Source organism: Microplitis mediator, chromosome 7 (genome assembly GCF_029852145.1).
Source record: "Microplitis mediator isolate UGA2020A chromosome 7, iyMicMedi2.1, whole genome shotgun sequence".
NCBI classification, from domain to species: domain Eukaryota; kingdom Metazoa; phylum Arthropoda; class Insecta; order Hymenoptera; family Braconidae; genus Microplitis; species Microplitis mediator.
Genome location: NC_079975.1, coordinates 13,149,664 through 13,175,343, shown reverse-complemented (window position 1 = coordinate 13,175,343; position 25,680 = coordinate 13,149,664). Strand labels below are relative to the sequence as shown.

General features: G+C 28.6%; 3 protein-coding genes across 5 annotated transcripts; 1 reads left to right on the top strand and 2 right to left on the bottom strand.

Moving 5' to 3' along the window:
* Window positions 1–1,244: 1,244 nt before the first annotated feature.
* Window positions 1,245–6,348, bottom strand: LOC130670936 (F-box/LRR-repeat protein 21-like). 2 transcript variants are annotated; one of them, XM_057474579.1, is made up of 5 exons: window positions 5,806–6,348; window positions 4,921–5,143; window positions 4,643–4,862; window positions 3,871–4,116; window positions 1,245–1,519 (listed from the first exon to the last, which is right to left on the bottom strand). In XM_057474579.1, the coding sequence occupies exons 2-5, from the start codon at window positions 5,141–5,143 to the stop codon at window positions 1,348–1,350; spliced, it is 861 nt and encodes a 286-aa protein (XP_057330562.1). In that variant the 5' UTR covers window positions 5,806–6,348; the 3' UTR covers window positions 1,245–1,347. The 2 variants fall into 2 exon arrangements, with proteins under 2 accessions (XP_057330562.1, XP_057330561.1); XM_057474578.1 differs by lacking the exon at window positions 5,806–6,348 and adding an exon at window positions 5,229–5,743.
* Window positions 6,349–9,131: 2,783 nt separating this feature from the next.
* LOC130670930 (nicastrin) lies at window positions 9,132–14,735 on the top strand. The gene is made up of 7 exons (XM_057474569.1): window positions 9,132–9,319; window positions 9,388–9,486; window positions 9,673–10,010; window positions 12,449–12,833; window positions 12,903–13,305; window positions 13,378–13,805; window positions 14,169–14,735. The coding sequence occupies exons 1-7, from the start codon at window positions 9,139–9,141 to the stop codon at window positions 14,381–14,383; spliced, it is 2,049 nt and encodes a 682-aa protein (XP_057330552.1). The 5' UTR covers window positions 9,132–9,138; the 3' UTR covers window positions 14,384–14,735.
* Window positions 14,736–15,067: 332 nt separating this feature from the next.
* Window positions 15,068–25,642, bottom strand: LOC130670931 (homeobox protein PKNOX2-like). 2 transcript variants are annotated; one of them, XM_057474570.1, is made up of 7 exons: window positions 25,232–25,642; window positions 19,515–19,932; window positions 19,196–19,396; window positions 18,556–18,847; window positions 18,276–18,449; window positions 17,991–18,172; window positions 15,068–17,897 (listed from the first exon to the last, which is right to left on the bottom strand). In XM_057474570.1, the coding sequence occupies exons 2-7, from the start codon at window positions 19,821–19,823 to the stop codon at window positions 17,559–17,561; spliced, it is 1,497 nt and encodes a 498-aa protein (XP_057330553.1). In that variant the 5' UTR covers window positions 19,824–19,932; window positions 25,232–25,642; the 3' UTR covers window positions 15,068–17,558. The 2 variants fall into 2 exon arrangements, with proteins under 2 accessions (XP_057330553.1, XP_057330554.1); XM_057474571.1 differs by lacking the exon at window positions 18,276–18,449 and having other exon boundaries at window positions 25,232–25,633.
* Between the last annotated feature and the right edge of the window lie 38 nt (window positions 25,643–25,680).

Below are 25,680 nucleotides of genomic sequence, written 5' to 3'. Positions count from 1 at the left end.
AATAGGTAAGAGAACATTGTATTGAGGTTCATTTTCACTTGAGATTTTATTTTTTTCAAGTAAGTTAATTACTGAAAACGCAAAATTATAACATTGGATATTTTACAGATGGTCACCATATTTTAAGTTTCATAAGTGTATAGTTACCTACAAAGACTTTTTTTTGTTTAAGAAAAAAATTAACCGTTGATATTTCTTGTCTATTTATTTCCCGGCTGAAAAAATTTCGACGAGACAAAAAACGAGACTCTCGGGTCTCGCAGTATGTGGTCTCGGTATCGTCAAAATAATTTTGGAAGTGTATCGTCTCGGTCTCGTCTCGTAAAATCGAGACGAGACGAGACGAGACGAGAAAAATCTCGATCTCGTGTGAAACCCTACGTAGCGCAGAAGAAATTATAAAAAACAATCTAGTCTTCTGACTCTTAAAAAGGATACTGATAGTTTTAAGTGCTGTTGAGCGAAGCAATCTAGTCTTCTGTCTTTAAAAAAGTATTGTTGCTAAATTTAAGTGATGATTCATCTCTAATACCAATTTTATTAAGTATAATTAAACTATTCCAGTCAGTTTAACCCATAGGTCTTATTACCCTACCGTAGTAAAATAAGGCCTATTCGTATGGTTTTTGTAAAAGTTTAATTTTTTGTTTGCTTGTAGTATAAATTACCATTACTTCATTATATTTTATGGCTAATGTATTGAAATAAAGATCTATGATACATTTCGATAATTAAATGCAATATTTTCGATTCTATTCAAAATCTCCCTTAGCTAGGCCTTATTACCCGCCGGTACCTTAACTAAAAATTAATATGCAATATAGGAGATTTTCCATAACCAGTATATGAGAAATTACTAAACGACTTGTAAAATATGCTTATCTGTTTATGAATTTTTCATATAAATAATAAGCGTTTCAAGATTACTATCCAAATTTAGTAATTATTCTCATATTTTTTAGTAAAATTTACTATATTTTTTTCTCCGTGTACCTTCCTTCGTGGTGTGTATACAATGTTTCTACAGATCTGCACCTGAAAGTTTAAATTTTGGCCTCTGTTTAAGGATAGAATGGCGCATGCGCTAATTTTTATCATTCGTTTTCTCATATAAGAAAAGAACAACTATCTTCCTCTAAACAACAATACAGGCTGGCCAACCGTTTTCAGATTTTTTTTGTTTGCGTTGCAAAAAAGATCTTGTATTATAGTAAATTTGAAGGTTTATTGAATTTGTAGAATATTTTACATACTTATATATATTAGAATAAATTTATTAATTTTGAATAATTGTAAACAATATAAAATATATACAAATTTTTGTTTTCGTACATTTAATTTTAATTACTACCAAGGTGGAATACACTCTGGTGTCCATGATCGGCCTAGAAGACTTGAAACTCTTAATGTTGCTTCATTTACGTCAAAATTGGTATCTTCTACGAGAGATGTTTCCCATATGAAAAGTAATTGAAGGCGATCTTTGCAAATTTCAACGAATTCTATGAGACCAGAACATCTAAATTCAAATCAATAAATTTAAAGTTAATATTTATTTCAAATAATTTTATTGTGAATAAAGCAATGTGTCTAATTGAAGGGTTAATCAAATTTTACATTTCAGCGATCATGCATAAAAAATTTCACGGTTTTAATTTCATTTCAAAATAAAAAAAAAAATTATTTCTCTTTTGAGAAAGATTTAATCGGAATTTGTATAGTGACCAATAAAATTTGATTAGAACTTTTAATTAGCGTTGAAAAATCCATCATGAGACATATGCATTAACAAATCATTTCCATTTATAATCACAAAAATTTTTTGTTTCTATATATTGATGGTAGGGGAGACCGGGGCAAGAAGGCCCACCTCAAAAATTAATCAAAAATTTTTTTTTCTTGTTTTCTTTTGATTATCACAAATTTAGATTATTTACTCATTTTTAGCCCGATACGTGAAACTTGGGGCAAAATGATCCACTCAAAAATTCTAAAAGAAAATGTATTTCATAGTATTATAACCTAGTCATGATTAATTTAATAGAAATATCATTTTTTGGTTAATTATATGGATTTGGATTAAAATAGAGCATTTCAAAAAGTTAAAAAAACCAATAATCAATTTTCTACAGAAGTGAAAAAATGACTCGTATTATATCAAAAAAGGTTATTTCGAGTAATATTAAAGTAAATACAGTTGTTAAAGAGAAAAATATAAACATTTGTTACGCGGGAAATTTTTTTACAATTAAAAAAAAAAATTTTTTTTTTCATTTTTTTCCGAGGGGGCCGTCTTGCCCCAGAAAAAAAATTTTTTTTTCAGGAGCTTCACCAAAATTTTGGTGAATTGAGTTCAAGTTGGACAAGAGTAAATCGACTTGATGGTTAAAAGCCACAAATAATAATAACCGGCTTAGGTGGGCCGTCTTGCCCCAGTCTCCCCTAATAATAATAATAACAACGACAACATTAATGATAATAATAATAATAATACAGTCGAATCGCGTTATGAGTCCGCCGACTTATATTTCTTGAAAGACATTCCCCCTCTATGACTACAAAAATAATCATGTACAGTCGACTCTGTTTAAAGGTTCTCTGCCTAAAGGTTCCCGCTGTCTATAGGTTCCAGGATACATTGCTTAAAGGTTCCTGGATATTCCCCCACCCGCTTTTCGAGTGACGAATCACAATTCAGTTTTCGAGCGCTGACTTTAAATGCACGTTTTTTTGAGGTTATGTTTACTGCGCAATGTGTTCGTTTTAGCGTGCGCCTCGGCGCTCGAGGGGAATACATTGTAGGGGAAGTGCTGATGGTGGGGAGGGAACCTTTAGGCAATGGTCCTGTCCCGACGTGGAACCTTTAGACAGAGTCGACTGTACACACTCACACGCTTGCAAAGTAGGGGAAGTGTGAGTTACAGCGTTCGACTGCTAAGCAGAAGTGGGGGTAGGTACAGGAATTCTTAGAATTATATTCCCCTACACCTTTGTAGGCGGACTCATAACGCGATTCGACTGTAATAATAATAATAATAATACTATTTTTTTTCGGTTTTTTCTATTATTTTTTTTCAATCACCTCTTTGAGTCAAATTGATTAAAATAAAAAATACAAAATTTTAATCTTTGAGTAAATTTCAAACGTTCAAAAGTTAGAAATAATTTGATCATCAATCGTATAGCGTTACTTTGAAATCTTGACGAATATCGTATCATACATATATTTTTTTGTCATTCAATTTACCGAATTAAATAAGCTGTTTAAAAAAATTAATCTCTAAATCTATAGATTTTCTGTATACAGGAAAGTTTTTCACCAGTCAAAATAGATGAAGCCTTACTTTTGCTTATTTTTTATCATTTTATTAAATAACTCGATAGTAATAATACACGGAAAAAAATGAACTATATAAATTGAGAATGGCAAGTAATGTAATGATAAAGTGATCAGTAAATGCTATCATTTTAAATAGTAATTTTTTCATTTATGATTAAAACGTGAATAATTACAGGATAAGTTGGAAAATTTATTGTCTATTTAAGAAAAATTACTTTTTGAATTTTAAAAATCGTAACTGATACTTAGAAAATTGACGACACGTATTATAAAATTTATTATTTGGAATGTTAAAATTCTCCATGTTGACTTCCGGGTTCCGGGTTATAATTTCAAACACTAATTTTTGTAGTTTATTTTTTTCTGTGTAAAAATACTAAAAAAACAAATTTTAATAGTATCATCGAATTCTTATAATAAATATTTATCGATTTAAATTATAGTGTCCTTACTTGAATTGAAATTTAATAAATATTTATTGACATTACAAGAGTGAACTTTCAAGATAATTTATTTACAATTAAACTCACGTGAGCTCACAGTCGCCAAGGCTTATAGATGTTAATTTTGTACATCCATTAGCAGTGGAAATTAATGGTTGGTCAATTGTACCAAAATTATATGAACTGAGAATAAGTTCTACAAGTCGCGGACAATTTTTACCAATCCGGCAAATAGTTATTTCAGAAGGAGATCCACTAAAAAATAAATGTGTCACAGGCATTGATGTAGTTAGTAAAATATCATAATCATCTTCGTCTGATAAATATGACGTCCTGCAATCATACAATTATTTTAATTTATTTCATACATATTAAATTGTTCATTCTATTATTGACTTTTATTTAAAACGTCTCAGCACTTCAAGCAATTTTAATGTCTTCATTATTTACATTTTTATAAAATTTGAGTTTATTGCACGGAGAGAAATGTCAAGTAAATATGCCTATGCAGCATAGTAATAATTACATTACTCTATAGTTTGTGTCACGCCACTCTTATGTGACTGCGTATACAAACTATAGAATAATGTGATTATTACTATGCTGTCATAGGCATATTTACTTGACATTTCTCTCCGTGTGGAATAGTTAATATTATAAAAATTATAAAGTATCTAAATATGAAAATTTATATCTAGATAACTTTTTAATGATACAGAAAAAAAGGATTTCTTGGCGCAAAAAGTTTTTATTCTCCATAAAAAAAGTTTTACTTGTCAAGAAATTTTTTGAATTATGAATTGAAAATAAAAATTTCTTGCGCCAAGTAAAAAATTTTTTAAGTATTATTAAAACTTACAGAACAAGATTAAGATTAGGTGATCGATTTTCTAGTGTAAACCAAGTATCGTCACTAATACGTGGTAATGGTTTTATATCAGGATAAGCTTCAATTTTTATGGTTTTAAGATTTATTCGATCATCACAAGATATTGTTGTAAGAAGATCATCACTTAATACAGAATATGACAGAGAAAGTTCTTGAAGCAACTGATATTGGCTCATAGTTTTTATAATATCTGAAAATATAAACGAAAGTTAATAATTTAAACATATTCAATATAAATTTTTAATCACCTTTTAATGACAACTCTGTTGAATCATCAATATGTAATTTTTCAAGCTTTGATTCATTCTCATACGTTTTGATTGATTGTGAATTACAATCAGTCGATATGTCTGATTCTGTCCTCAAAGATTCAGAAAATAATTTATCTGTCGATTCAATTTTCGTAAAAGTCGTTGAATCCAAATAACAAAAGTTTTCAGACGTTAATATTGAATTTGTTAAAGAGAGCATCTATAAAAAAAAAAAATTATCTATATATTTTCTTAAATGATGATAATTACTATTTTATAATAAACAATATTTTTACAACTCTGACCGTAGTATAAAATTCAGTCAATATATTTTTTTGTCTATTTTTTTTGTTTCACAAATGAAGATAATTGCGATGAAGTAAAGTTCTATTCATTATATGATAGAGTGAACAAATGTATACTGAGACTTGATAGAAAAACTTAGTAACTAAGGATCTCAATCGCTTAAGTTGTTGATGAAATAAATTTATAAAGTATTTGGGGTAGGGAGATAGAATTGGAAAGGATTAAATTTAAAAATTCAGCAAATGATAATTCCCCAGGTAAATCGAAAGCACGTGAGTCTTTATTCCGTTGCAGTACATTCTCTCTTTCTATGTACTATAACAAGTTTTAAATTTCGATATTTTACCAATGTACAACTTATTAAGATTAACCGGTAAAAGGCAATTGTAAACTAGTAGGCCGTTCACGTGAATGGCCCTGACACCTTTGGAGAACATACATATTGAATCACGTGTGCATAAAATAAAAATATTAATAGAAAGGTATAACGAATAATTTCAAATTGTCACAATGGATAAGATTGATCTTATTGATAATTTTGGAATGGGAAAAATTGTTATTTTTATTTAAACTAACTTTTAATAATAATATAAACAACTTTTTTAATTTTTACAATTTCGAAATATTGTACTGGTAAGGTAAGAGACCTCGTACCTGATCACTCATGTATTTGCATATCTATATATACTAAATTTGACTAAATATAGATATACAAATACATGGAGTGATCGGGTACTAGGTCTCTTAACTTAGTTGATATGAACTATTTAATACGTCACATAAACGTGCGACTTTTTCATATTGCGTCAAAGTCTGCACGTGTTTGTTGATCACGCGATCGATGATAATGCACGTGATTTAAATCCTCGGTTAAATAAAGAAATATATATTTTACCTACACGGAGAGAATTTTATGGTATAAGTTTATCATCGAGTTATAGTAGAATCTTTAAACTGAATTTTATGATAGAAAATATACTTTAAATTATTAAATAAACAATCTGAATTGTAGTATCTACCAACTTTATGGTAAAATTTACGATTATTTATGATAATTAGAAATTATAACTTTTATTATCTTAAATAATTACTACTATTATCAACATCGTAATTCTTAATAACCTGATGGTAATACTTATTATCAGTCTAAATAATGATCACCATCGAAGCTAATAAAAAATTTAAATATCAGCGTTACAGTCTGACGCTTCTCTATGTGTAATTCGTTTAACTGTGGAAGTGATCAATTTCGCGCACACATTCGCACACACGCACGCATACATGCACACACACATCCACACATACACACACACCCACACACATACACATATGCATATTATGAATATTAAGAATATAAATAAAGGATTTAAATTTATATCAATTTATCCTATTTCTTGTTTACACAGAAAAAAAAAAGAAATCTTGAACCAAGAAATAAAATGTCTTCGAAATTTTTTTCTTGAACCAAGCGAAATTTCTTACTTTATTGAAGTAAAAAATTATTTGGATCAAGCAATTATTTCCTTCGCGGAAGACATCATTTTTTTAATCTGAAACATAAATTCTTTAAATCAAGAACAAACTTTCTTGGGCCAAGAAATTTTTTTTTGTCGCAATACTTTCTTTAAATTGTCAAAAAGTATATCTTAAGCGCAACAGTTTTTATAGTTTGAAACAGTAAAATTTAACTTGTGTTTGTTAGCTTTTTAATGTACGTGAAAGAATTAACCTAAAGTATTACTGATGCGCAGCTATATCTATATGGCAAGATGACGTATTTTATCATTTCAAACAATAAAATTTAAAGACTAAGAGTGACTGTTTTTTTGTTGATATCAATATATTTTAGAGAATCATTCTTATATTTATTTTTTTGTGTGCATTTTTTGAACATTGAAAAATTTAGAAGTGTGAAAAATTTTAACAACGGCGTATTTTTCTTGCAGCCTTTTTATATTTTTTGAGCGAAAATAATTTGGATTGACAATTTTATGGTTTTAAAAAACTTAAAAAGAAATATACTTACTTGAGGATTATCAAGATTATAATGTCAATATATTGATTCATACCGGAATTTTTCAGGGCTGAGGCTAAAAAATTTTCGTTTTTGTATTTTTTTAGTTGTTTTAAAATTAAACATTTGAGAGTTATTACGATCGAAATTTTATCAGAATAAAATCCGTTCGAGATATTCTGTCTTGTTGAAAAATAGTTCAAAAAATTAGTGATTGGAACCAATAATGAACATTTTTTGGCTCTTATTAGAACTTTTTGGGAAATTTAGGGTTTTGTATCATCTTGCTATACTGCACAGGAGTTGTTCAAAAAAAAATTTATTGGAAATAAATTATGAACATTTTTTGGCTCTAATAAGAAAAGGTTTTCGATTTCAGGTTTCTATATAATTTTTAGTTAATGTTTTTAATACGTCCCAATCACTATTTTTTCGGAGCAGTTTCTGAACTGTTCAAAATATGATAAAAACTCTAATTTTCCAGAAAAGTTCTAATAAGAGTGAAAAAATGTTCATAATTGGTTCCAAAACTTTTTTTTTTTAACAATTTCTGAACAAGTAGCAAGATTACACAAAACCCCAAATTTTTCAAAAAGTTCTTATAAGAATCAGAAAATATTCATAATTGGTTCTAAAAACTTTTTTTCTGAACAAATAGCAAGATGATACAAAGCCCTAAATTTCCCAAAAAGTTCTAATAAGAGTAAAAAAATGTTCATAATTAGTTCCAATTACTAATTTTTTGAACTATTTTTCAACAAGACAAAATATCTCGAACGGATTTTATTCTGATAAAATTTCGATCGTAGTAATTCTCAAATGTTTAATTTTATAACAACTAAAAAAATACAAAAACGAAAATTTTTTAGCCTCAGACCTGAAAAATTCTGGTATGAATCAATATATTGAAATTATAATCTTCAAGTAAGTATATTTTTTATAAGTATTATAAAACCATGAAATTGTCAATCTAAAGTATTTTCGCTCAAAAAATATATAAATCCTGCAAGAAAAATACGCCGTTGTTTAAAATTTCTTACACTTCTAATTTTTTCAATGTTCGAAAATACTTCTTAAATATTCTGTCGTTAATAAAAAGCATCGTATGGAAAAATTTTTCTTACTTGTGCTTAAAAATGTAAAATTTTTTATATTCTAAATTATAATAACAAAGAAAACAGTGAAATTCAATTCTTTAATTCAAAAAAACCTTTAGTTATTTAATCAAAACAAATTCCTACATAAGTACATGCTCGATGTTTCAAAACTTTTTCAATTTTATTATCTCTTTCACAAATATTATCAATAGTTTTTTATCATTTGAATTTTTGTACCTTGTAACTTATACATCTAATGATCTCGCCGCAGTTTGTGAAAAAATAAATTTATAATGATTCTCTTGTTAAAAGAAACGATTCAAAACGATTTGCAATGTTAAATGTCCATAAGAAGGGCGATTTCAAAGTATTCAAAGTATTCAAAAGCATTAAAAAGTATTTAAAATTTTTTTTTTCGAATCGTTTTAAGTCGTTTCTTTTAATAAGAGTTTTCATGTAACCGCAATAAGTACAAATTCGTGTCGCATCACATGCTATTAGATGTCTTTATGCGTTTATCATTACTAATCCATTATTCTTAACTTATTCAGTATCATCAAGAATTTTTTATGCAATTTAGTTATTTTTCAATCAATATCAGTAACACATGTTGTTTAAAATAATCAAGAAATATTTTACAGTTTTCGGATTACATAATCAGGTTTCAAAGAATTTTAAATGTGCGCGCGTAAATTTCTATTCGATGATATAGTATGTTTTCATATTTGTAGATAATAATGTATACTTTCATACAAAATAATTGCATGCAAACACAACTTACACATGTAAACTGAATTTATGCCTGTGCACTGCAACCTGGACTCCTGGACATTCAGATACAGACACAGTAAACCAGCCTATATTGTTAGTTTTGATGGTTTTGATTATTTGTTTATTCAAAATACAGAAAAAATTGTTAAAATGTCATATAATTTTTATTTTACGTTAATTATTACATTAACAATCACAATAAATAGTTGTAAGTAAAATAAATTTATATTTTAATCATTTAGTAGCGATAATTTTTTATATATTTATTATTTTTAGTGTCAGCTGAACGAATAAAAGATATGATTTACATGTCAATTGATGGTGCGGCTGCCTGTTTTCGTAGACACAATGGTACCCATCAGTTTGGATGCTCCTGTAAGTATTGTTTAGGTTTTTCTCATTTCAGTAAAGGATACTAAAAAATTAAATTACTGATTTTATTAATTTACTAATTTTCAATATCATTGACAATTTTGTCTACTATAATGAAAAAAAAAAAAAAAAAAAAAAAAAATGATTTTATTGTAATAATTAACATAAATAAATAAATATTTTTTTTAGCTACAAGAAGTGGAAGTGTTGGAGTAATACAATTAGTAGAAACATTTGAAGATGTGAATTGGATTGAGTCTAATGCAACAGCTGGACCTTACACGGTTATCTTACCTTTTACTATGTTCACAAAAAATGTAATAACTCGTCTTGATGCGACAAATAATATCAATGGAATTTTAATAACTAAAAATAGTAGCCAAGCATTTCCGTCCAGTTACTCCCCAGAGGATACATGTCCAAATAAATACTCTGGTATACAAACATGTGATGATAACAAAATTTGGAATCCGTGGGGAAATGGCTTTCTTCTAAAAGATTGGAAGTTTCCAATCTTTTATGTTGAGGTATTCATTAATTATTTATATTATTTGTTTATTTATTTTTTCAAAGCCAATCGGCTTCATACTACAAAATTAAAAAAGATATAACAAATCACATATATTAGATAGCGTAAAATTAGGATAAAATATTAATGAAGTTAAATGAGTGAAATCTAACAAGAAAAATAAAATGAAAGGATAAAAACACCGATAGCACTTTTATTGCACATTTTAAACGCAGATAGCTTTCTTCACATTCTTCACAAACGATAGATACCTACCGTCAAAAATGTTTATTTTGAGCAGCTTTCATTGATTAGACCAGCAATTCGGTCAATTGGCTCATTGCGGAAGTAACTTTTCGTGGATTTTGTAAAGATAAGTAGCTTGTTGAGTCTAAGACAAAGGTATGTCAAATAGAACTACTCTAGATGCTCGGGGGAATTAATTAGGCTATTAACTACTTCGAAGAAAGAGCTCAGGTCGATTACTTGTCTGTGAGCAATAAGATTTTTGATACCAAGTTGTTCGTAGACTTCATCTGTACTTTTGCCCGGATAACTCGTTATTTTACATTCATTATTTGTATTTATTTATTAATATTAATATTATAATTAATTTAATTGTAGATAGTTCAAAAATTTCATTTAACCTTTCGTTACACGCGTTTCTCTAGTGTCTCACTCGTATTCACGCCAACTCTATTAGTTTGAGTAGTGTTGTGCGGGGAATCGCCGTATAGCGCATATAACGAAGGGTTAAAAAGAGCTTTTAAGATTTACTTAATATTATTTTTACAATTTTTAACATTAATTATGTATGATTATTAATGGAATCCATTTAAAAAAGCTTTTCAATGGAATTGTCAAAAAAAAATTATTCTGATAAATTTTAATAACAGTTTTTTTATCAGAATTAATAAGTAGTTATCAGAAATTAGTGTCAGAATAGCAGCATGTTTTATAAGAATTTATCAAATATTCTCAGTGAAATTTATAAAAATATATTTCGTTTAATTATTGGGAGTAATCTATGTATTGCTCGATTTACCTTAGGTCAAATAAAAAATACCAAATTCATGGATTTAAATAAAATTATGAAATAGTTGATAAATTAATTAATTATAATACCAAACTATAAACTTTCATCACACCAAATAATATCATTGGTTTTCTATAATTATACTTAATTATAATATTTCAAAAAATATGATTCTTAAGTTTGTATATTTAAAAAAAATTTTTTTTTTAATCATTTGATTATTAGTATTAAGAATAATCTTATTTATCCATCAAAAACATTATATCTTACGAAAAGTCATCAGTTAATATCATATCCACCCACTAAACCACATATATTTTTGTTTCAAACGTATCAAATTAATGATGTTTGTAAGCGCAATATGAGCACTTTAGCGCAATTGAAAATGAACAATGAAATTTTTAGTGAAGACATTAAAATTAAACTTGTAACTACACCGATTTCCCCAATATTCGATTATTGTGCTGCAATCTATACTAGTATTACTCAAAGTCAACAATATAAATTACAATGAAAGATTAATGCTTGTTTTCATTACCATTTAAAAGTTAGTACATTTGAGCACATTTTACCAAATTATCGTAGACTAGGCTGGATCACGTTAAAAACTCGGAGCTATTTTTTCTTTCGAATCAGGGTCAATTGTTAAAAAATGAATTAATTTTTCTATAGCTTATGCTGCGTAAGGGAGATGTAAGTTAGGACTATTTACGTTTACCTTCTAGTCATCTAGCATTCTATGTTAAATCATTTATTGTATCTGCAATTTGTATGTGGAATATGCTACCTCCGAGCCTCATATGTCTTCCTACATTTGGGGAATTTCACAGTGCTGCGTACAATTGTTTTTTAGATTTAGAAAGTTCTAATTTAAAAGTACTTGTCGGATGAGCTTATTTTTCATTATTATTATTATTATATTTTATAATCTAAACAGGGAGAGAACTTTTTTGCTAAAATTTACCGTACAATTTAGAGTAAACCTGGGTCAAAAACAAAATAAATACGGAAAGAATAAAAACTGATTCTTTTTGTTATTTTTATTACTCTCTTTTATTTAAAAATTACTCGAAATTGGGTTTTTTCACCCCATACTTGAACACTATCTAGAAACGAAAGAGTAATTATTCATCCAGGCCAAGTTTTACTGACAACTAACAAGTAAAATTTATTAGATAATTCTCCCAGTGAAGTTATATGTTAGTTTAATTTTAATGTAATATTTTTTTGGACGGCAACAAGAGATTTTGATCTCATAATCGAATAAAATCTGTTATCTATATATATATCATATCAACCCATTAAATCGTAAATAATTTTCGTTTTTAACTATCACTTGTTTCAAACGTATTTTTTTTATTTTTTAAATCACTATGAATCATATTTAATTTTATAATACATGAACATATTTATAATTTCAGAATGATGATTTATTGGAAAAAATAAAAAATTGCTACTTTAAACACAATGCTCATAATCTCGATAAACAAAAAGAACGTCCTCTCTGCGCTCTGGAAATGCAATCATTTATGACAGCAGCAGTGGATTCAGAAACATGTATCAGACGTAGTAAAAAGTTATACATGAATCCAATGGCATTTTGTGATCCACTGAGTGGTTTAAATATTCATTGGCCTCTTTCACCTTTAAATAATAAAACAGAATCAATGATTTTAGTTATCGCTCGTCTAGATGCTAGTTCTATGTTTGATAACATATCACCAGGTGCCAATAGTGCAGTTACAGGATTAGTTACTCTTCTTGCTACCGCATATTACCTAAATTTACTCAACGCTACTGTAGAGCGTAAGTTGTCTTGGCATTTATTATTATTATTTTGTTTTTCTTTATATTAATAATTAAATAATATTTCAGATATAAATGTTTTATTTTCTTTACTAAATGGAGAGTCATTTGATTATATCGGATCTAGTCGTTTTGTTTATGATCTCAAAGAGGGTAACTTTAATGCACTTGGAGGTGAAAATCTTAAACTAAATCAAATTAAAACAGTTATTGAATTAGGACAACTTGGAAATGATAAACTTTATCTTCATGCAAATAATTATGAAAATAATGACGTGATTATAAATCTTCAAAAAATATTAAATCTGCAAAATACGACACTTCCAAATAGTGTACCACCTGCATCTATACAAAGTTTTCTTGCTGTAAATCGTAATTTAACTGCAGTTATATTAGCAAGTCACGGTGAACAGTTTACAAATAAATATTATGGTGGAATTCTAGATAATACTGAAACACTTGGAAATGAAAAGTATAATTAATTTTTAAAATGAAATTTTTTTTAATTTTGTGGACATTTTAAATTATTCATTTATAATTTCAGAAAAGAAATAAACACAACATTAGCCCGAGTTGCGATGAAACTTGGTGATGTATTGTATGAAAAAATAACAGGAAAAAAGTCACCTAGTAGTAATGTAACAATAATTGAAGAACTTATTAGTGAAATGTTATTTTGTTATCTTAAAAGTGCTAAGTGTAATCTATTTCAAGCTGCTTCACCACCAGGATCTAAGTTACCAAACCATACATATCCTCTATATGTTGGTGTAAATTCATCTCCAAACCATGCAACAAGCCTTACAGGACAACTTCTTGCATTACTTACCGGAGAAAAATTACCAAATATGACAGCGAACAAGTGCAATCAACTTAGACTCGCTTGGATGGGCGGATATAATTTTACAGGAATTTGTATTAATTCAACGGTTAATTATACAGCTGCTATAAGCCCAGCGTTCACTATTGAAGGTAATTATTAACATAAATAAACTATTTACACTAAAAAATTTTTGGAGTGAACGCGGAGTAGATGATTATTTATTTAGTTAATTTCCTCGGAGTGAATTTCATTCCGCAGGGGAGTTTTAGAAAATATTAATTTAACTAATAATATTAATCAATTAATAAGATATTTAAAAAATGGTTCATTAAAATAATTATATTTCTCATAAAAAAGTTATTTCTATTAAATATAAATTTTTTTAAATGTTAAAACTCCGGATCGAAGTAAATGCGGATTGCAATAAAATCCGTGTTACTCCGAATTCACTCCTAATTTTTTATAATGTATATAAATAGATAAATAAAAATAATGAATAAATATTTTGCCAGGATACGAAATGAAATCTGGAAAATATTCAACGTGGACAGAATCACGTTGGCATATACTTGGTGTTCGTATGTTTATCAAACCTTCAGCAGCAGTAGAACAATTGACAATAACTTTAGGAAGTGTTACAGCAATTATGTCTTTAATTATTGTTTGGTTTATCAATTCTCGCGCGGATATATTATTTGGTTATAGTGTTACAGTACAGGATTGCTAGGAAAACGCCGCGGACCACATATTAATGACGAGATTTAATCATCAGCAAGACGAATCCATTCCAGTGACTAGTCTTTGACCAAGAACAAAAAAAAAACATATTTATGACACGTGTGTGGTACGCCCTCGGAGATAAATTAATACTTATTATTATTAAGTTGACGCGTAGTGCCTCTGGTTGCTCTCAATGCAATCTAGAAGTTCTATTGTGTAAATCTGTGAGTGAAATATCAAAAGACAATAAAATTAAATTGTCTTTCACGTTGCATTTGCCCAATTTTTAAGTATAATTGTTTTAATTATTTAAGTTTAAAATAATATTGATTGATGCTCATTAAATAATTTTATGTATAGCCAGGGTTAAATGATTAAAATTATTTATAATATGTATTATAAATAATACGTTTGTATTAATCAATTAACACAAGTATGCATTGAGTTTATGTGTACAGTAGAAATTGTTTTTTCATAATACCAACAATTATAACTCGTAACAAAACTGTACATTTAACTATTACGTTATTTATTATTATTATTGATAATTAAATTGATCAAAACTATTAGATATTATAAATAAATTTTAATATTTCCCTTGAATATCGATAGATTCGTAGCAAGTCCTGTCTGTACTTCTGAAGATGAAAATTGTTTACGCAAGATAAAGAAAAATTCGAGACAAAAAAAGTTATTGCAAGCTTTATGGCATTTATTATTAATAATCTTAATTAACAGGGCTTTTGATGTACACAAAACATAACTATTCAATTCACTCACGCATATTTTTTAAAATTAATTTATTTCAATATACGCAATGCATGTATCATAGCTATGTATTATTTTTAATAACTTATTTCTATTTTTTTTTTTTTTTTTTTTTTTTTTTTTTTAAATCAAAGTAGAAAGATCTAAATACTTAAATTTCAAAATTGTTTCAATTCAACTGGAATAATAAAAAATATATTTTTTTTTCCAATCACATGACCTCATTTTGATAACAAAACAATGTAACTATAGATAAACAATAATTAAGTAAACGCAATACAAATGAGTCATATATTTATAATAATAATTCGTCTATGTAAAAACAAAAGAAAAATAAAATGAACAATTGTGATAAGAATAAAATTATTAATTGAGCGAATAAATGATCACTCCTACTTTGATTATTACAATTGAACTTCCTTGCATAAATTTATGACAATAATAATTTACGCACCCGTTTACATTTGACAAGTTTATGCTAAGATAATACACTTTTATATTTTATTATCTCACATTGTTTATTGTTTTATTTTATTAAATTAAATTTGTTTTCTTTTTCAGTTTTTCAAATTTAAAAAATGTAAATTTTTTTTTTTTTATAAGTACGCTAATGGATACAATTTTTTTTTTGTAACAACAGTTTTTCACATTATCATCATCAGTCAACGCTGTGCATTCATCAACGTAAATTTATTTTATTGGGGTATTTTGATCGTGAATTAAGTAGTAAGAATTAGGAGGCCGGGCACCGCCCACCGAGTTATCACAGTCGTCTGGTGCCGCAGCACATACGTATACGTGATTCAGCCTTAAAAACTATATTTTTTTTTTTATATCAAACATTCGTCATTAAATTTAAAATTTAATTTGAGCACGTACATACACGCCACAGGTATATTTTTAAATAGACGAGATCATTTATTTTAGATCAATTCGTTGTCATACAATTTTTTTTTAATTGTATTCGATATTATGTGCATTTGCACAATCAGCTGTCTCTTATCGGCAATACTATTTTTTTTAAATTAATATTTTACAGCCGGGTGGCATTTATTTTTTTTTTTTTTTTAGATAGGAAATAAAAGTATTGCACGTACATTACTAATTAATACATTTTGGAAGATATAATTACATAGAGATTTACATAATTTGCTCTCGAACGTTCTTTAATGTTATTTATTAAATAATATTTAAAACGAGCAATTGTCATTATTGTTATTATTATACATTGCTAAGAACATTTTAAATAATATTTAAGTTTTTTAGTGAATAAAAAAAAATAATAATTTCATTAAAAAAAAAATAGCGCGTAACTGAAAGATAATTTTTAAAATATTTGTTTTAATGAACGTTCGGATTTAGAAGTATATAATAAATATAATAATAATAAATTAAAATAAAAAATATTGAAATTGAGGAGTAGTGGAAGTTAAGCCGCAATGGACGGAACTATTATGCGAAGACAAAATAAATATAAATAATTAATGTGGAAGCGTTAGTGAATTAAATTACTCAAGTGTCTTCGTTCTGTTTTAAAATGTACAATATATAAGTTATTTTAATGATAATGGATTATTATCATAATATTTAATGAAGATATTTAGACAATTAATTCTTATAAACTACAAGTGGCGTGTGCGTATGTCATGTCAAAAATGTTATAAGAATTACAAGAAAAAAGTATTATTTTATCAATATAACGTTTATGCAATTATTTAAAATTTCATTACCATTATTTTATATCTTAAAAATTTATCATTATTAAGTAATTTATAATTTTAATAACTGCTCAGTATGGTATATGTACAGCAGTACCGAGGCTTATTGATTGCGGTACATGCACAGAGACGAACCTTAGAGTTTAAAAATATAATTGTAATATATTTTTATTTAAGAAGTGTTATATTAATATTATTATTATTATTATTATCTTGGAGGGACAGCACTTTGCTAAGTCACGACGATGCAGAGCTGATCAGACTACGCGTGAAAGTTATCACGCTCTCTGACGATGGCACATTATTTAAATTTAAAAAAATTTATTTTATTATTAATTTTATCAATTGATTAATTGATCTTTAATAATAAAAACAATCCGGCTATTGTTTTTTTTTAAACTAAAGTATTTATTATTATAAAAATTATATTTAATCTAAATAATTATTATAAATATCATATGAGTTAATTGAATAAATAAATTGATTGATGAAAGAGATTATTATTATTATTATTATTAATAATAGCCGGTACAAGAGCGTGATAATTTCTAGCGACGTATCTCTGATATTTACGTGATTAATTACGTATTTGATAGTTAAAGCGTTATCTAACCTCGAATACCTTAATACTGTAGTGAGCAACTTGGTTCGAAGGTACCATAGAGAGGTTGACGACATATTTATTAAAGACGGAGGTCAGTGAAGATCATCCTCATCGGTATCATTGCCGTCTTTAAATCTATCGGCACCTCCATCACCATCGCTAGAACCTGAGTCACTTCCCGAATCCTCTGATTGCCAACCACCCAGTTGCTGTTGCTGCTGCTGTTGCTGTAGCTGGTGTTGCGGTTGTACAACATGTTTCATAACTTTGTGCCGTTTACCAGAACGTGGAAGAGCTTCAGCACCTGCTCCATCTAACATTGGTTGGAGAATTCGTCGTCGCGCGTTTATGAACCAATTATTCACTTGAAGTAACGTTAAATTTGTTTGACTTGCTATTTGACGTTTTTCATCTTCCGTAGGATACGGATGCTAAATTTAATTGATTTACTTATTTATTATTTATCACTTGGAGTAAATAAACAAGAAACAAATAAATATTTTTTTTTTTTCTATTTTACTTACGACTAAATGTTGAAATAGCCAAGCACGCATGATGCTAGTGGCTTGTTTAGGCAGTACGCCACGTTTTTGTCTACCCTTTCGATTACTTCCACTACCACCAGTATGATTTGAGGGTGTAGATCCACATCCCTCATCTTCATCGTCACTTGGCACAGAAGAAGGCGATCCTGGAACGGTAATATCTAAACAAAAATATATTTATTAGTAAACTATAAAATAATTTATTTTTATTAATTAATTACAAAAATTATTTTCATAAAAATAATAGATCAAAATTAATCTAACCGAAATATTTTTTATGATTTGAATGTTTTATATCTCCGTATCCATTTTCACGATCTTGCATTGGTAAAAGTCCCCAATACCCAACTTCTTCGACATACATTCGATCATTAAGATATACATCTTTGTCAATTAAAGGATGCGCAAGTGGATCTGTCAAAGGATCTGGAAGGATATCTGAACGATGGAATTTTTTATTTGGATATGACAGGATTATAGAAGAATTAAAAAAACGGAAAAAGGGGAGTTGTTTTTTATTTTTTTTCATTTTTTACAGACTTACCTTGACCAAGATAAATATCGTTAACAGAAGCGCAAGGATGTGCTCCAATTTGAGAGAGAGGTGTACTACCATGTACGGTAGAGGGTGACAGTGGATCATCCTGGTCCTGACTGTCAGATCTGATAGAACGTTGAGCAACGGATGAAGATCGGGCGGATGAAGGCCTCTCGATGGTGCCCTCGACCTGGACGATTTCCTGGCTCGTGCTGCCGTTCTCCGACAGCATGTCTCCTCTGCTCACTCCGAGTCCGTTAGTTCCCGGCTCAACATCATTGCCTGTAGATGACAGCACCTGGCAAATATATGTCGCATCTAGCCGTCAGAGAGCAAGGGGTGGGATTCTATTGTACCTTAAGAGGTGTACAAGTACCTACACTATATAATTTTATTACCGTAATCCTATTTTAATACTAAAAAGATATGTAAATTAATGTAATTAATGTTAATTAATGTAACAGAGAATTAAAAATACCGAATAAAATTTGTTAGTGGTTAAATTGATTTATAGATATGTAGATAAAGATTTTACTAAAAAAAGTTTAGTAATGGCTATCATACACCTCTTTACTAGAGGGATGTCTAAATAGGTTTGGGATTAATAGGGTCATAATTCTCGAACGGTCGAGGTAAAACAGCTAACCTGCAGTGGACTGCTGCCGTTGCTGCCACTTGATGGACCGATGTCGTGTCCGTGATGACTGTAATCGCTTCGTAATAAATTCTCGCTTTGCATTTTGCTCTTGAGACAACCAATATACCTGTTGCAAAAGTCCTTGCACAATTCTTGAACCTTTTCCAATTCTAACAGATGAATCCGCAAGACCTGGATGGCTTTGATCATCTGCAGTTGTAAAATAAAACAAATTTGTTTAACCGTTATTCATTTATTTTATTCTCGATTGTTTATATATATATATAAATAGTAATAATAATGTAAAAAAAAACAAAAAATTACCCACCAAACCGTCAATCTCTGGGTCATTGATTAAAAAAGGCTTTCGGTCTCTTTCTTGGTGCTGGACAAAAGCCTGTATGTCCATGTTGAAACTTTCGGACGTTGAGTTGTCCGAACTCTGTGTTGCTTGTTCGCATCTTTCGAAAAGTAACGCCAGTAGTGGGAATAAAGGATGTTTATATACAGCTCTTTTATCAGCTTCAAATTGAGCTTGATCTTGGTGCGTTGTATAATCGGCAACCCCACTTGCAGGGTCCTGATCGTAACCAGGAGTCACCATTGCTAGCGCCACGGCGGTGCTACCCTCTTGCATCCTATCATTCCTCTCTTACAAACTCCATATCGTTATGTGATGATTTTAAAGTCAACCCTCGAGATTTGATTTTTACACTCTCTTTGATCTCTTATGTTCTATACCTTCTCTGAAAAATATTTAAAAATTTATTTGCTACATTATTTATGTTATATAAATATTTCAATATTTTTTTAGTGGCATATATATTATAAAATGCATTTTTAACAAGGAACTTTGACTATTATATTTTTTCCCACTAGAATTTTGGTCATGAAGTAGCCTTAGCTTTTGGGATGAGGTTCGGCACATCGCGAAGCATCGAACAAGCGCCACTGCATTTAAATGTTATCATTAGACGGCCTTCACCACTACAACATTACTTTGGCGTCGCGTCGTCTTTGACTTCGTTTTTTCTCTCTTCTTCTTCTTCTTTTTCTCCTTTTTCATCACTTGTTTTCTCTTCTATCTTATTCGTTCTCTCTACTCACGTTACGTCTACGTCGCAATACTTTTACTCAGTATAATGACACTATACACGTTGGCCAATTTCTCGTGTCGTCTCTTCGAATTTCCGAACCCTCGGAAGTACAACCAACAAAGTTGGCGTCACCGTCGCCACCTCACTTAGGATCTAAACCCAAGCGATTTAACATGAATAAATGAAACACTGGTGGTACATTGAACAATTATTACAAAATCAAAATAAATATATAATGAAAATTTTAAAATAATAAATTTATGTATATTCTTAAAACATGTTTTTAATTATCTATACGGTTAATTTGTATGTACGTTAAGAAATGTGTTGGTCATTATTTTTCGTTGCATAATCATTCCCGAAACGGAGCGGAACCTTGCGATTTACTTAATCGTTTCCTCAACGTGTTTCATTAACATTTCAAAGCTCTCTCGAACATGGTTATTATTATAGTTTACGGGGGATGATCGGTATGATCCTGCTCTCTTGATTCAACTAAAGGTAGATTGTTTTTGACAAAAAAAAAATAAGTAAAAAATTAAACGGTTTCCCAGATTGGCTAATCTCATTAATCGGACCACTTATATTCTAAACTCATGGGAATATTGAACACGAAAATTATAACGCATACCGGCAACAAACTTGATACTAATCAATTATTTTTGATACCTACAAATCATATACAGAAAAAAAGGATTTCTTGGTGCAAAAAATTTTTTGCACGATGAATTGAAAAAAAAAAAAAAATTTTCTTAGGACTAGAAAAAAATTTGTTGCCCTTATAAACTTTTTTTTGCTCCAAGAAAATATTTTCTTATGAAAATTTTTGTTTTCAATTCATAATACAAAAAATTTCTTGGAGCACGTAAAAATTTTTTGCGACAAGTAATATATTTTTTCTGTCTATATATTACAAATATTTAATCATTCTTTACAACAACAACAAATCAAAGACTTATCGTGATTAGTCTTTGACATTTTATCTATTTTTGTGTCATGACGTTAAAATCCATCTGATCTATTTTTATAAACAAAATTACAAATGTGAATTTTTTAAAAATAAATAACACAGGAGTGTTTACTTGAAATTTTTCTCCGTGTAATATTAATACTTAATGAATCATTAAATTTTGATGATTTCCTCATGGCAAATCGATCTCTATAAAAATTTGCCATCCAATGTTGCCATATATATAATCATAATCGTCAACATAAAATCTTCGAAAATTTTTAATTAATTTTAGCAACATTGCAAAAAAAAAAAGCAGTCAAGATTGAGGCAATTTCGCGCGACGGGATCAACGACGTTTGGCAACGAGTGGGCGATCAACGAAAGGTTAATTTTGTCGGCGGGAACTAAGAGTTTCAGCAATAGCTTATTTACTAAGAAACAGATTATTTAATTTCGCGATGTGGCACTATAAAAAATTCCTTGCATTAAAAGTAAAGCATAAAAGAACTTTTATACTCCTATATTTATATATCAAGTGATATTATTTTATAATATAAATAAATTGTACCCGTTGCTACTTGACGCACTATAATTCGCACTAATGAAAAACCTGGCGCGCGATGTGATTACATTCAACGATTAATTTATTCTATTCTAGTGATTAAAGTCACTTAAGTATCTTTAAAAATACAATGTTTTGTTTAAATAAGATAATAAATTATTATTAGTGAATGTACATTTAAAAATACGTTTAAATTAAAAGACAAAAAAAAACTCAAATAGAAATTGTAACTGAACGAATGAAAAAAGAATGTTATGAAATTACGAAAACCTAAGAGAGAAAGAGATAGAAAATAAAAAATGAAAAAAAAGGGTGGACGCCATTACTCGCAAGTGGCGCTTGCTGAGCACATCTTTCCGACGAACCCGATATTTATCGTCGCAACGTCGCATGCCGACTTGGCGTTTTATTTAAAAATATTAACGCTAACGGCAAGAATACTTTGCCCAGTTTCTTCTTATATTATATATCCGCTTTTACTTTAATTTGCTGCTTTTTTCCATACAACTACTCATACGTATAGTATAAAAAAAAAACGTACTTAAAGAAAAGTTTACGGTTTAATTTTTTTTTTTCAGACTTTCTAGTCTGTTCTTTTGGCAGTTCGTTCTATTATATAAGGTAAGAGACCCAGTACCTGGTCAGGGAACTAGTACCTGATCACTCCGTGAATTTTTATATCTATATCTACCAAATTTGACTAAATATAGATATAAAAATTCACGGAGTGATCAGGTACTAGTTCCCTGACCAGGTACTGGGTCTCTTACCTTATATAATAGAATGAACTGCCAAAAGAACGGAATAGAAAGTCTGAAAAAAAAAATTAAACCGTAAACTTTCCTTTAAGTACCTGATCACTCCGTGTATTTGTATATCTATATCCACCAAATTTGACTAAATATAGATATACAAATACACGGAGTGATCAGGTACTAGTTCCCTGATCAGGTACTGGGTTTTTTACTTCACGCACTTGGCTTTTTCTTTTTTGGCTCAAACTGTTCGGTCATAGACCATGCCACGTAACCCACCCATTTTGTTACATATAATATTATTACTTTTAGACTATTCGAGGCCGCGGCATTTTGACGCAGATGTTACCGGAAGTTGACTATGCTTATAACAAAATTCAGTTTTTTTCTCACGATTATTGCATTCGATATTTTTTATAGTAAAAATAAATTTTTTTTATGATAAATTTACAAGAAATAAATAAAAATATAATTATTATTTTATTACTACAGTTCTATTCAATAATTTTTCAGGCTTTGTTGTTCACATCACACGATAAAGTGTAATGAGAATCAATGGAGTAAAAACACGCAAGTTAAACGTCAATACTCATAATAATTATTTATACTTACGATTAAATATAAGTTAGACGTATTGTGACAAAAAAAATATATAATTACTCGACAATAAGTACGTTAATGGAACGGTTGTCTATTACATAAAGATGATAAGAAAATTAACTAGTAATTCAAAATTTACTAGACATAGACCATGAAAAATTTTTGTTATTGATCTTCGACTCACAGCTATAATTAAAATATAATTTAAATTAGTCACACAATTAGTTTTTATAATTCATCAAAAATTAAATTAAATTGATTTATCAAAGATCGAGAGAAATAGTGACTTATGAATAATGAAAATATTTGATATATAACGGTGATAAAAAGACCGATCCATAAAATGAAATAGCCACGTGCTGTAATGCAGACAAGATATATACACAACTAAACACATAACAGTCAAGAACGTGAACAATGGTGTGTACGATCTGTCAGACTGATCCAACTTGCCGGATCTTTCCCCCCAAATTCCACCATTATATCCATCAAATAAAACACCTATAGTAGAACACACATAAAATACATACACTAACATCGTATTGAATGTATGTACATGATAAGAAATGTGTCGAGTGTCAACACTTGATCACGAATGGCCGTTGATTTTTTACGTTTGTGTTGGGTTGTCCTGTCACTCGGACGTTAATAAAATTCATGCGTCTTGTCGCGGTAGTGCTATTAATATATGTTTTATTCTGCTTGTCTAATTGCCGATACTTAATTCTTTATCTAAAGGTTTTGAGTTAAATCAGAATAATAATTTTTACAGGGCTATGGATAGGTGCCGAAATACTAGATATAATCACACATTAAAATTTATTTTTCGTTTTATTCATTCCATCTCTTTCAACTCGACGTTGATGCTGATACTTTTGCCTTTCACTAATACAACTTAAATTCAAACTACTGACACCACCAAACATTTTTCGTGTACTTGCGTACCATACGATATGCGCAGCCGCTTACAAATGTTTATTTCATTTTAACCCAACAAGTCTAATTTTTATTACTTTATTTCAAGTACAAGATTATTTAAAAAATTAACATAAATATCGATACATATTTTGACATTAAAAAAAAAAAAAAAAAACTTTTATGAAATAAATGGTAATACATCAATAATATTACTTGTTAGCTTAATTTTAACAGTGCATAGTGTTCTAGTTTAAAAATCTTAGTGAGAAATCTGTCAATAGTGGGCGTGCGTTTAATTAAATATCTAATTGACTAAATGTATAAAACCATTAATATAAATATATATACATATAGTTGATGCGCAACGAGTCGCGCAATCGTCGCCTCAATTTTCCCCGGTCCGAATTGCATTATCGATTGCGAATCACAGAGTTTATCTCAAAAGTATTTTTATTTTATTTTTCGCTTACACGAATGTCGGTGTCAATTACAATTTATGTATTGTTTGAAGATCTGCCGAATATTTAATTATATATATATATATATATATATATATATATATATATATATATATAAAATTAAATAAAGTAATATGCTGCATTAAATAAATTTAAACAAATATTATTTATAAAAATGAATTTAATAAAATTTATCTAATCTTTTTGGCGTTGACTAGTGAATATAATCTTTTAATTAAGCACGTCAGCATATACAATGATAGACAACATATTATGTTACCAATATCGTACATAAAACGTTTAATATTAAGTTGACAGTGTGAAATTCGTATGACTTTTAGATCTACGATATCGAAATTTTAATTTTAATAAGATTTTTTATTTAAACTTTTGTACAAAATTTAAAAACATTAAGTACATATCATTTTTTTATCATTGGTTTGAATAAAAATTGATTTTTTTAAAACAGACGCTTATTGTAAGATAAAAAATATTAATAAAAGCACTGAAGAATAAAAATTCATTTTTTAAAATTTTACAAAAAATTTGAGTAACTAATTTCCTTCTTTTTTTTGTTTTAAATTTGCTTACGCGAAAAAATATAAAACCTAACCTGTACGATGTGATATCAATTGCTTAAATACTTTCTGGCTAAATTAATTATATTTACTATACCGGTATGAATAAAACTTTTTTTTTTTACCTTTGTTTATTTTCAATAAAACCAAGAAATGGCTTGAGTACTTTTTAAATTTATTGATTGATTTGATTTTTTTTTCTGCAAACACTTATTCTTTAATTTTGTGGTTACTTATATTTTTTTTTTTTTATAATTTCTCTTTCACTTAATTTTATTAAGATCTTGATTCTCTATACACTCGCCTCCCAAATATGTACGCAATCCTTTTAAAGTCCAAACTACACTACTGCTTATATTATTTTCAATATGAAAAAGCCACGTGTAGACAAGTGTGATAACAAGACAAGTGATAAACATTAAGCGTGTCACGAGATCAGTAACTGAATCACGTTCACGTCTTGACGACTTATCTTTAATTTAACCGACGATAAATTAATACAATTGCAACATTTTTCAACGCGCGGCCTCCGTACAACCCGAGCCACCTCTCCTTTTACTGTCTCGTCTTTTGT